This window comes from Arachis hypogaea, chromosome 20, assembly GCF_003086295.3.
Source record: "Arachis hypogaea cultivar Tifrunner chromosome 20, arahy.Tifrunner.gnm2.J5K5, whole genome shotgun sequence".
NCBI lineage: Eukaryota > Viridiplantae > Streptophyta > Magnoliopsida > Fabales > Fabaceae > Arachis > Arachis hypogaea.
Window position 1 is genome coordinate 142,608,246 of NC_092055.1, and position 13,510 is coordinate 142,621,755.

General features: G+C 24.4%; 1 protein-coding gene across 1 annotated transcript; it reads left to right on the forward strand.

Annotated features, from left to right (window-relative positions):
* The first annotated feature begins 8,123 nt into the window (after positions 1-8,123).
* On the forward strand, positions 8,124-13,276 carry LOC112783045 (wax ester synthase/diacylglycerol acyltransferase 4). Its single transcript, XM_025825780.3, has 5 exons — positions 8,124-8,593; positions 10,915-11,475; positions 12,026-12,379; positions 12,685-12,822; positions 12,945-13,276. Exons 1-5 carry the CDS (start codon positions 8,408-8,410, stop codon positions 13,086-13,088), a joined length of 1,383 nt encoding a protein of 460 aa, XP_025681565.1. The 5' UTR covers positions 8,124-8,407; the 3' UTR covers positions 13,089-13,276.
* The last annotated feature ends 234 nt before the right edge of the window (positions 13,277-13,510 follow it).

Here is a 13,510-nt window from a genome sequence, read left to right on the forward strand (position 1 = left end):
AATCCTCTAGACTTCTTTATGCAACAAGCAAGCAAATCACTCAGCTCACTTTTTTACACTAAGAACACTTTTTCACACTAAGAAAACATGCATAAAACAACTGAACTAAAAGTGTTTAAATAGACTCATACAAAATTAACTAAAAGATAAGATAACTTAATTTAACTCTTCTAAATATAAGATAAGATAATTTAATTTAACTCTTCTAAAAATAAAATAACTAATTTAAATTATATTTGATTTTATTGGATTGAATTATATTTGATTTAAATATTAAAATTCTAAAGATATGATAACTAATTTAAAATTAATAATTTCAAAAATTAATAATAAACTTATATCTTAACCATAATTTTTTAACTTAAAAAAAAAGAAGTATTTGTTGCTTTAGTCAAAATTTTCTTTTTTTTAGTAGGAAGTGTTAGGATTTAAGAAAAGTTAAAAGAGATTTGTATTTTAGTTGGTTGGAATAATTAAGAGACGGGAGAAAAGGTGGTACAATCAGATGATATTATGGTATTTTACTAATTTTAGTATTGTAGACCATGACATATGATAATATTCCATATTTAATTTACTAAAAATTGAAACATACATATGATGTTATGGTACTTTACCGAAATGGTCGCATTAGGTATAATCGTTTTTAGCTTACCCTAATGAGTATTGTGTTTACATTCTCATTAAATGATAGTGATGGATTTTTTAAAGCAAAATTTGGGCCGGCAATATTCAATTTAAGAGATAAATTTTTAAATAAAATTTAAATTTACAAGAAATTAATTTTTAATTTATTAAATTAAAAAATATTATGAACAATTAAAAAAAAAAAAAGAGAATGTTAGTTATGTTATGTTATTTTCGCATAATTGACTTCCATAATTAAAAAATGATGATAATTGGTTTGAATAAGAACATTGACTTAGAAATAAAATAAAATAAAAATAAGAATTTGAATTGCTTTTTGACATGGCTAATTAAAATTTGGGAAAGTACAAGGAGCCAATGAAATATTTATACAATGTGTACAATACAGGTTTAGGGAATATTAAAGATATAATTATTAGTATTATCTTTTTCCATCAGCTGAAGATGTTTATTATTACTAGTACTCGAATGGTTATTCTAGATAGTACGGGGATGTTCATTTTGTAACTTAATAACCCATTGTACATATTATAATACCTGAAAGGTTGGCATATATGTGGGAAGTGGGAAGTGAAACAACTTTACTTTCAAGGTTTTTATTTTTTATTTTTTTTGTTTTCTCTTTTTGAAAGAATTTTTGTGATCTAATACAGAATAAGTTTAGTTAATTCCCTTATTCCCCGTTCTTAAATTATAATTGTTTTATTTACGATTTATTTTGTTACGAGAGAATGAAAAAAATGAAATTCATTTCACAATATTTTATGTGTGTTTAGATTAAAGTTTATCAATGAGAATTTGCATAAAAGTGATTTTATAAATTTGATTTTGATAAAAAGTTAGTTTGTATTAAAGTGATTTATGTTTGATCATTTTTATATTAAAATAGATTATAGTAAAATAAGTGTTGTTTAACTTATACTATTCAAAATCATTTTTAGATAAAAAATTATTAAAATAGATATCAACTTAAATAATGTTTTATATGATCCTATCATTTTAATTTAGATATTTGAATAAATCTTATTAGTTAATTTTATAATAAAATTAATATTTACTTACTAAAATAAAAATAACATATAAAAATAGATAAAATATATTTTTAAATAAAAATAAAAACTATAAATTTTAGATATATATATAATCAAATATGTTACATTTTTTAACTATTAATGTGAGAATGTTAATTTAGTAGTTTTTTTACATGGTACTTTTATTCTATTACTCTTAATAATCTTATTCTTAATATTATTGAAATTTAACGTTTATGATTTTATTATTATCTATAATTAATTTTTTATTTAATTTATCTTTTTTAATAGAATCATAATTTATATTATAAAAAAATTACACTAAAACATAGTATACGATAATTACAATTATAAAAGAGAGTACTAAAAATAATAAAAAAATTAAAATTTACTTTGTAGTGATTGAAATAAATTTAAAAATTTTTGATGATGTTTTTTATATAGTATATTTTTAGTACTTTTCGTACTCTTTTTTAGTATGCTATAATTTTTTACTATTATTATTATTTATGTTTAATTTTTTTTATCTAATAGGATCCATAAATCATATTATAAAAAAGATAATTTACATAAATAAAATGATTGAAAATTTTTTTTTATGTAAATACAACATTGACAAACTCTAAATACAAATACAACAAACAAATTGTATATAATTCGCGATACCCTCTAGTAGATCCCAAATATACGTAATCTGCTACACCATGTTGTAGATTACGTTGAAAATCTGACATCACATAAATTAAAGGGGTGTAGCGGTTTATGAACATTTTTCTCTTGGCGCTATGAATTCCAATGGACATATGTCTACTCACAAAAACAACACATTCTTTTGAGAAAAAAATGAACACAAAAAAGATTAAAATAAAATAAAGAAATTTTCTTTATTTCTTGTAGTTTAATGCACTCCAAAACAGAAAAATAAAGAGAAAATAGCTAATAAATAACTAATTAATTATATTTTTTTTATTTTATTGAATTCTACTTTATTCACAAGATAAAACACGTATCAAGTTCGTTACATGCGTATGATCATTAATTTCTTATCTTTTCAACTGAGAGTCTAAAATCTAAAAAAGTGATTCTAAAATAAAAAGAAATATATTCAATATTTTTTGGTATATATACTAGAATTTTCACAGAAAATCAACCAAAATAATTTTTTGACTGAGACTAAAAAGGACAATAATAATTTGAAAACAAAAAAAATAGTAAAATAATAGGTAAATTAATACCCCAAGATCGGTTATAAATAAAAAGAATATGTTAAACCACATAATATAATTTGTTGTAATTTAAATTAAAGTTAAATTTAAAATTTGAGTCTAGTCTAAAATGTTAGTTTTCGATTGAATAAATTTTAAAGGATTTTCTTAAAAAATATTTTTTAAGTTTAAATTATCACAAAATGAAAATATCTTTATTAAGTCAGTTATATGAAAAATACTTCATTTAATATTTATACAAATATATTCAAGTGAGAATCATACATAAATAAGAAAATAATAATATATTTAAGAAAATTATTTTTAACGAAAATTAATAAAAAGGTTAAAAAGCCAATTATAGCTAAAAAAAAGTTGTTAGTGTGATTTTTACAAGTATATCTAAGTATCTAACAATTAGGAATAATTTCAGTTATAAAAAAGTGTTTGTTTAATAATTTACACTTTTGTTAAATAAATTATTGAGTTTGAAAAAAAAAATTTGTTAAATAAATTATCAATGTTTGTCTCTTCATAATCCGTTCGGCCCCTATGATCATAAATCGCTACAGAGTGCAGCAGTTTATGAGTATTTCAGTTCTCAATGTAATCCACGACAAGGTATAACGGATTACGTGTATTTGGGTTCTGTTAGAAGGTGTCGTGGATTACATACAATTGTGTTTGTTGCATTTGCGTCTGTAGTTTGTCAATGTTGTATTTGCATAAAAATTTTCTTCAATCATTTTATTTATGTAAATTGCTCTTATAAAAAGATAATAACAAACATAATACATAAAAATCACAATTATAAAAGTGTAAAATGTCAAACAAACAGTTGACAAAAAAATAAAAATAATAAATAATAAAAAAATAGAGCTCATAGGCTCATATAAATACAAATAACAAAAATTCTATAAATAATACAATAACATGCATAAAGGATAAGATTAGTAAAAAATACATAAATGTTAGTATTCATGGCTAAAAAATGTAGGAATTATTACTTCTTGTAAACGTGATTTTGGTAACAAAATCACTTGTGCCTTCATAAAAAAAATTTGCCAAACTAAAAGTTGACGCTTTCAAGAAACCTAAATGTTCTTCTTCCCTTTCAACACGTTTGCCAAACACACCCAAAATTGTACAATAAATTGAATTTGTAATTTTATGGTTTAATTACTCTATTAGTCTTTATAGTTTTGCAAACTTTTTTAATTAGGTCTCTATATTTTTTTCTTTTCAATGTGGTCTCTGCACCAATTTTTTTTTTAATTAGGTCCTCTTGATAGTAATTGGTTTAATTGTATAGGGACCCAATTAAAAAAAAATTGGTCCAAAAATCCAAAGAAAAAAAAAGTATAGAAACCCAATTAAAAAAAATTTGTGTAAGAACTCAATTAAAAAAAAATATAGGGACTTAATTAAAATTTTCGCGAAATTATAGAGACCAACAAAGTAATTAAACCTAATTTTATCATACATAAATTTTACTATTTTAATTTAAAAATAATTGATTTTTAATTTTATTATTTTTTTAATTTTTTCACTTTAGAAAATCTTAATCGTATGTATAACTAGAGTGAGATGATAGATAAATTATTTATACTATATAATATATTTTAATAAGTAATATGTTATTTAAAAATTAATTATATAATATGTAAATTAATTTTAAATTTAAAGTTTATGTTTTGTATTAACAATATTTTTGAGAATATTTATTTGACAACTCGTATATCATAATCATTTCATATAATTATTCAACTAAATGTAATGCAATTTGAATTTTTTTTTTATCAAAAATAAGAAGACTCAAACTCGCAACCTCTTAGATGAGTATGGAAAGACTATGACATTTGAGCTATATAACTCATTAAAATTTAGTTTATTGGAAAAAATTATAAATAATATAACAGATTATACATATATTTATACACAAATTATAGGATAATTAATTTGATGGCTGATATGGAAAATATAACAATTTTAAACAAAGTTATGATATTTTCAAATGAATAAATTAGATTAAAAGTTAGATTTAGTAACAATTAATAAGATAGGAAGTATGGATTTCATAAACTTCCAAAAATGATTTGATCAGAACCAACAATTCTAAAGAAAAAAACATTATGAGCAGTTTTAACACTATTTTAAATAGAATATAACTCTTATTTTTTTTCTATTTGATTAGATTATCAAAATATTGAAATTGGAAATACCTTGTTGTTGAGATTACTCAATTTTAGAGCATTATTAATCATGGGAATTAATTACTTAATATTTTATTTTCATGTGAAAATTATTGTTAAAACACTTTGAGCATTATTCTAAGAATAATGTGTGTGATGATTGGATTTAATTTATATATAGTTTTTTATGGTATATTTTGGTGGTTGAGATTTTATGGTGTGTTAGTTATATTTCATAAAATTTGTAATTTGTAGTTAGTTATTGATGATATTATCAAAAGAGATTAATTATAAATTAAAAAAAAAACTTTACTCTTTTATTTGAGTTGAAACTATATAGTATGAACCATCTAAAAAAAGACTTGAAGCTAATTAAGACTTGAAATAATATATTTTTTCATTTTTTTTATATCAAAAATGTTATTTGTATGTTAAAATTAGCTATTATATATTTATTTGTTTATAAATATATATTGTTTAACTCATTTTTATTAATGTATATTTTATATATAAATATGTTTTATATAATAATAATAATAATAATAATAATAATAATAATAATAATAATAATTAATTATAGTGATTAAATTTACTGGATATCTTGCATTTTTTTTAATAAATAAATACGTTTCCATTTGTTGGATTGTATGTGACGTTATGGTGGGTCTGCTTGCAGCACAGACCAATAACAAATGAAAATTTTCTTTTAAATGGAGGTGGATTTATTTTTTTTTTGTCTAATATTAATCTAGTAATAATTAAAATATTCTGGTTTCATTTAAACTTTTAGTTAATGTTTTTTTTTTTAATGATTATGTGTCTACGCATTTAATTTTATTATTGACCCTTATTTTTAAATGAATTTAAAAATAATATCTACCATTAATTATTAATAAAAAATATCTAAAATATTTTATATAAATAAAAAATACATTAAGATATTTACTTAAATATTAATAAAAAATTATCAAGATATGAGTATAATTTATCTACAACATTCTTTATATTATATATATATATATATATAGGTCTAATATTATAATTTCTCAAAAAAAAAATTGTTTGTCTAATATTTTTGTTTTTTTTTTTTGGTTTCCCATGGTATCCCCCAACCCGGCAGGTCAATGACTAATCCGTCGCGGTACTGAGCTCCATTTAAGGGTTTGCCGCTGGCCAATGGGTTAATATTTTTGTTTTTACTATTAGAAATTTATCAAACAAGTATAAAGTCAGGATTGTCAAACAGGCCAACCCAATCCATTTAGGCCCAGTCCATTTAAACTCATTTTATTTGCGGGTCATAATTTTTCAGTTCGGAGTGTTTATGGTCAGGCTGATAGATTAAACGAATTGGTCCGTTTATTCTTTTATTTAATTTTTTAAAAAATATTTTGACAAAAAAAATTTTTTTAGGTCAAAAGTTTTAAACAAACAACTTTTTTTTTAGTTGACGAATCAAATTTCCGGATCGAATCGAAAAATATATCAACTAAAAGTGCAATTTAAAAAAATAAACAGACATCTCATTTAACACACAGGTTAGCTCGTTTAACCCGTAATTTTTTTTTTTGAGAGCTCAATCCATTTAACTCGAAATTTAAATAAACTTAATTTTAAAAATAAATTTCGCTAATTTAAATAAATAAACGGATTAACTCGATATATTTGGTCCATTTTAACAGCTCTACATAAAGCTAACACTTAGAACATATTGGAATGAACTAACAACTAACAACTAAGGAGTAAGGAGTGATATACAATAAACAACAAAGTTGGATAAATGAGGTAGTTGTACTGATGTTAAATAACAACAAAGTTAGTTATTGGTTTTTTGGTGCTGTTTTTGTTTTTTCTCTTTTATGGACTAGATCTAGTGGGCAAGGAAATAAATCTTACCTTTCTTAAATTATACTATAGTAGAACTTTAAAAATAGAGAAAAATATACATAGATGAATTACTTCAAAAAAGTCATTAAAACAGAGATATTAAAATTTAGAAAAATTGAAAATTTATAACTTTTACTAATAATTAAAATAAATTTGTTCTCGCAAATTAAAGAATTTAGACTAAAAAGTCCTCTAAATCTATCTAAAATTAGATTTAGATAATAACGATGATAATGACGGTGAATAATTTTTATAAAGAGGAGAAACAATATTGTTGGAAAAACTGGAACGTACCTAGTTATGTGAAAAGAATGAAGTAAAAATTCAAGAAGTGATACATAATAAACAACAAAGTTAGAAAAATGGGTGACTGTACTATTGTTAATTAATGGTTTGTTTTTTTTTGTTTTTGTCTTTTCTCTTTTATGGACGAGATGACTATATCTAATATTCTAATGGAACAGGATAATAAATCTTAGCTTTTCCAATTGAAAAAATACGAGGAGTCAATGAAATATTTATACAATATGTACAATAGAGATTTAGGGAGTATTAGAGATATAATTATTAGTGTTACCTTTTTCCATCAGTTGAAGTTTTTAGGATGAGTGGTATCATGACATGATATTAGAGCGCTAGATTCGAAAGGTCAAGAATTCAATCTTTGGTGAACCCCGAAATCAGTTTAAGCTTTTGGAAAGATGTTTATTATCGCTAGTACTCGAATGGTTATTCTAAATAGTATGAGGGATGTTCATTTTGTAACTCGATAGTCCATTGTCTCCCTAGCGAAATCCTTTTCAATTACCTATACCATAAATTATACTCACAGGTAAACTTTTAATATATATTTATAAATTATTTCAATAATTTATTAAAACAGAGATACTAAAATTTAGATGCATTGAAAATTCATAACATTTATTATTATTTTAAATATATTTGTTTTAAAAAATTAAAAAAAATTAAAATTTAGACTTAAAAAATCGCTAAATTTATCTAAAATAGATTTAGATAATGATGATAATTATTAAAATATTATTAGAGTTGTTAGTAGTTGGGAGTTAAGTTAGTAATAGTTAGTAAGTAATAGATGAATATTTATAAAATTAGTTAGTAATATTTCTATAAATAGGGTAACTTTTATATCATGTAACAATAACTTTAATATAACAATTTTATATATAATATTATCTTTTTATTCTACTCTTTTTCCAAATATTTAACAATAATAATGACGATTAACAGTTTTTGCAAGAGTGAAATTAAAAAATAAAATATTCAGTAACTATTGAAATATTAGAGATAAAATAAAAACAAATTAAGAAATTGAGGTATTTACCATTTTACCTGGATGAGAAAAGTAACTAACTAACCTTGTCTATATAAATGCAGGTCTGTGTCTTCCTTATCTTCAAACAGTTTATATTGAAAACGTAGAAAAATGAGTGAGTTTGAGAAAGATGCTCCAATGGCGGTGAGTCCAATGTCGAGTTACCTCAACACCTCTGCCTTGAACGTATTTATAATGGTCGTTTTTGAGTTGGAGATTCCAATTGATGAATCAAAGATCATGCAAGTGCTTGGAGATGTATTTGTTCCCCTCAACAAACGTTTCTCTTCTATCATGGTAAAATCTCATGTCAACTTTAGTGTATACATATATATCATACAAATTAAATTAAGGTTTATTAGCAAGACGACTCACTATATCATGATATATTTAAGGTTTAATTACTTGGTCTTTATAGTTTGAGGAAGTATAAGTAGCAAATGGAATATTTGTACAATATGTACAAAAGGGGTTTAGAGATGTTCGATTCAGTAGGATATCAGATGTTTATTATTCCTGGTACCCGGATAATTATTCTGGATATCATGAGTATATTGTGTTTGAGAAATTACTAGTATTTTATCATGTGTTCATTTTTTAACAGATATTGGGTCAAATAAATAGTCCATTGTACATATTGTATAAATGATACTTCATTGGCTCCCTAGCGGAATTCTTATAGTTTTACCAAATTTTTAATTAGGCTTTTATACTTTTTTTTTTTTCCTTTTAATTGGGTCCCTACACTATTTTTAATTTATAATTACGTTCTTTTCATGTTAAAAATGTTAAAATAACATAATATTTTTACCAAAATACATGCAGTCAAAAATGTAATTAAGTTTTGCCAATGAGTTATAACTCAAATGACATAGTCTCTCCATACTCATCTAAGAGATCACGAGTTCGAGTCTCCCTATCTTTAGTAAAAAAAAGTTTAATTAAATTTTTATACTAGAAGGACTTAATTACAAAATTAAAGCAGTAGGAACCCAATTAAAAGAAAAAACTATAGAAATATAATTTAAAATGTGATAAAATTATAAGAACCAATAGAATAAATAAACTAATATTTAATAATCATTGATGTTAGTTTTGCGCTCTTTATCTTTTTGATAACATTTTAACTAAATTTAAATACACATAATTGGATAAATATTAATTTCTAAAGTAAAAATATTATGTGTATATTAAAAATAAATTAATTAATAAATCCATTATCATATATTTATATACAAAATATTTATTATTTAATTTATTTTTAATATGTATTTTATATTTAGCGTAAAAAATTTAAAATAAAGAGTTTAAAATTTAATTACTTTTGTTAACGTGATAATATATGATTTGTTGCATGTAAATTGAAAATTAAATTCAACAATTATCTATGATATATTTAAGGTTTATTTAAGTTCATTTATTAACAAGTGCACTTGTTATTAGAACGACGGCTCTATATCATCATATATTTAATAACCATTGATGTTAGTGTTGTCAAAAATAATTATGTATACATACAAAATTAGTCATTAAATTAATTATTATATATTTATGTATAAATATATAGATATTTAACATGTATTTTATAGGAGTGAGTAATTTTTTATGCACACCTAGCATTGTTATAGTGTTGTTCTCTTTATTTTTTTATTAAAATTTTACTAAATTAAATACAACATAATTGGATAATTATTAATTTTTGAAAATATAAAAACCACTCTTGTCTAAATTTTTTTATAAACAATTATGACTTTAATTTTGAATAGAGAATATAAAATTTAGCTTCTTTTTGTTTATGTAATAATATACGACTAATTATTTATGTTATATTTATTTGAGTTTTATACTAATGTTGCATGAAAATTAAATTCAACAGTTACATGTGAAAAAGTTTGGGTGGCAAAACGGGTCAAAACCGTCAGGCCGATCTGTTAAACCCGCTAAAAAAGGCGGGGCGGACTAGGATTTGGAGCCCGCCAAATTAAAAAAATTCGCCAAACTCGCACCGCCAAATTGGCGGATTTTGGCGGGGCGGGGCGGGCCGAAGATATTTTTTCTTTTTTTTTTATTAAATAAAAGAGTAATGATTACTATTATAAAATTAATAATTATAGAATTTTTAAACACTTTTTTTAATTTTTTGTTTATATTCTTCTTTTAGTTATTAACTTTATTTATTTTATTTTACAATTTCGTATATATGTTCAAATTATGTGACTTATTTTTTAAAATAAAGATGATTCTATTGACAAATATTATTTTGAACAATTTTATTGAAGTTAAAATTAAAAAAAATAGTGAAAATTATATTATAATTTAATTATTTTTTATTTGTATTTAATTTTTTAATTATTATTTTTTGGTTAATTATAATGAATTTTATTTTCAAAGAAAAAAAAAAAGTCAAGCGGGCTAACCCGTCGACCCGCCAATCCGCTATAAAGCGGGACGGGCTAGCATTTTAAACCCATTTTAGTTGGTGGGGCGGGCCGGTCCGCCCCGTTTTGGAGGCGGGGCGGGGCTGGGCGGCCCGCTTTGCCACCGCTATGAAAAACTAAATTTTATGTTCGAGATATAGAAGTAGTATTCTTAACTTAATGGAGTAATAAATTTATCAGATTGAAGACAAAAAAGGAAGGAAGCAATGGAAACAAGTTGATGTGAATCTAAAAGAACACATCAAGATTCCAATATTTGCAAAGAAGGGTCTGAAATTCTATGATGAAGAATTTGATGAATACATGTCAAAAATAGGAGGTGAAAAGTTAGCACAAGATAAACCACTTTGGGAAGTGCATCTAATTAAGTATCCAACAAGAAAAAACAATGCTGCGGGTACATCGGTAGTTAAGTTACACCATTCTTTAGGAGATGGCTACACCCTAATGGGGTCATTGCTTTCATGTGTGAAAAGAGTTGATGATCCTTCAATTCCCATAACCTTTCCTTCAAGCCATGCAACAACTTCATCATCTATTAAGAGATTACCTCAATCCATCTTTTCAATGTTCAAAAGTGCATCTGATTTTGGATGGAACATATTAAGAGGTTCAAATTTCATTGTTGATGATCAATCACCAATAAGGCCAGAGAATAAGGAATTCAAACATGGTTTTGGTATCTCAAATGTCACTCTCTCTTTGGATAGCTTTAAAGAGGTCAAAAATAAGCTCAAAGTGGTAAGTATTTTTCTTTTCTTTTCTTTTTTTTTTCCCTCATGAGAAATTGTGATTTCCAAACACATATATACCCTGTTTTCTAATTACTATAGTATCTTTTTTTTTTTTTTAATAGAAAAAGAACTTTTTAGAATTGCACTTGTAACATAAGTGGTTGCTCAAAACTGTCGCAAAAAAGATTTTATAGCAATATAGAATATCTGTAAATTAATTTAGTGGCAATTTATAATCCAAAATACTATTATTTGTCAAAATTGTTGTAGTTTAATATTTTTTATTAAAAATTGAGACAAAGTTGTTATTATTTAACACTATTTTTAAAACTATAATTATTTCAATAAAATTTAAATAATCTGAAGCGTTAAATAAATTAAATACTTAATTACTATGTGTTATCATTAAGATTATTATTACGTTGAACATTGAACACACTTGTGAATAAATAATTTATTTAACACATTATATATATATTTTTTCCTTGAAAAAGGTTAAGGTTGTCTAAATTTTCCAATGATAATAAATATAACTCTTTATATTGTTAATGATCCAGACCACAAATGATACCCTAGTGGGGATGATCTTCCTGGGAATAAGGTTATACATGGAAGCAAAGAGTTATGAATCAAGAAAAACACAAACAACAGCAATAGTGATGCTTAATGCAAGAAAAATTAGAGCTTACAAATCAGTGCAGGAGATGCTTCAAACTAATTCAGAATCCTCATGGGGGAATCGCTTTCATTTCCTCCACCTTCCAATACCCAAATTAAGTGATGCCAATACATCCAACCCACTTGACTTTGTTTTGGAGGCCCACAAAATCATTATTGGTCTCAGATATTCTTTGGCCCTTCCTCTCAGTGGTGTTATTTTGGGGATGCTGGATAAACTTCAAGGCACAGAGGTTTGTTGTAGCTCAATTTTCAGCAGTTCAATATTAATTTTGATTTCCAAATAGAAATTATACATTTTTTTAAATATTGTATATACAAATAAGTAATAAACTCTCCAATGTTTTCTTTTCCTCATTTCTTCAGTCTCTGTTTTTTCCAACAGGCTTACAATATATTATCATTTTTTATAATAGAAGAATTACACTCCATAATTGGCATTAATTCTTTTATTAAAGAAAACAGAATATAGTAGATAAATGGCACGAGAATGATAAGCAACATTTGTAGTAGTTTAATTTTATTGAATAAATTTCAGGCTGCAGCAAAACATGTGTACAAGACTGTGGCAAATTCAAGTGCTATCATCTCACATGTGGTTGGACCTGTGGAACAAGTGGCTTTTGCTAATCATCCCATCAAAGGATTTTATTTTACAGCAATTGGTCCACCTACTGTGCGTGCACCTCTCTACTCTCTTCTTCTTCTTGAATAAAAATAGATAAATAATGTTTTGAATAAAAATAGATAAAAATAGATAAACATGGTAAATGATATTGTTTCAAAAAACTTATGCAGAGCCTGACGGTGACAATATTAAGTTACATGGGAAACTTACGCATTGGATTTGCAGTGGATAAAGGATGGATAGATGAACACCACCTCCTTTCATGTTTTGAAACTGCTAAGGAGATGATTTTCAATGCAGCAAATAAAATATGATTTTGTTTTACAAAAAGTGGAAATGCATTATGCTCTCTTGTTGTCCAAGTCTTTGTTGCTGTGTATCCTTTCTTTTTTCTGAGTCTAGTGTTATTTTACAATAAAGGGTTTTGAGTTGCACAAATGTTTTCATTCAACTGTGCGTATGGATATGTGACTATAACTTCATTGTGTTCTTTCTGCTTATACGTTTATGCTCCCCGGCCAGATTCTCATCTTCCTAGGTTACTGATATTGATATAAATGTCTAAATCATCCGTGACTCTTTCTGGCATGAAGGAATTCCTCAAAGATAATGAGTAGTTTATCTGACGTAAGAAAATTTATCAAAAGGCTAGAAACCAAAGAGATCAAATCATAATTGAGCTATTTGTATCTTTGAGAAAATTGCTTTTGTTAATTTTTAAGAGATTGTTATTATT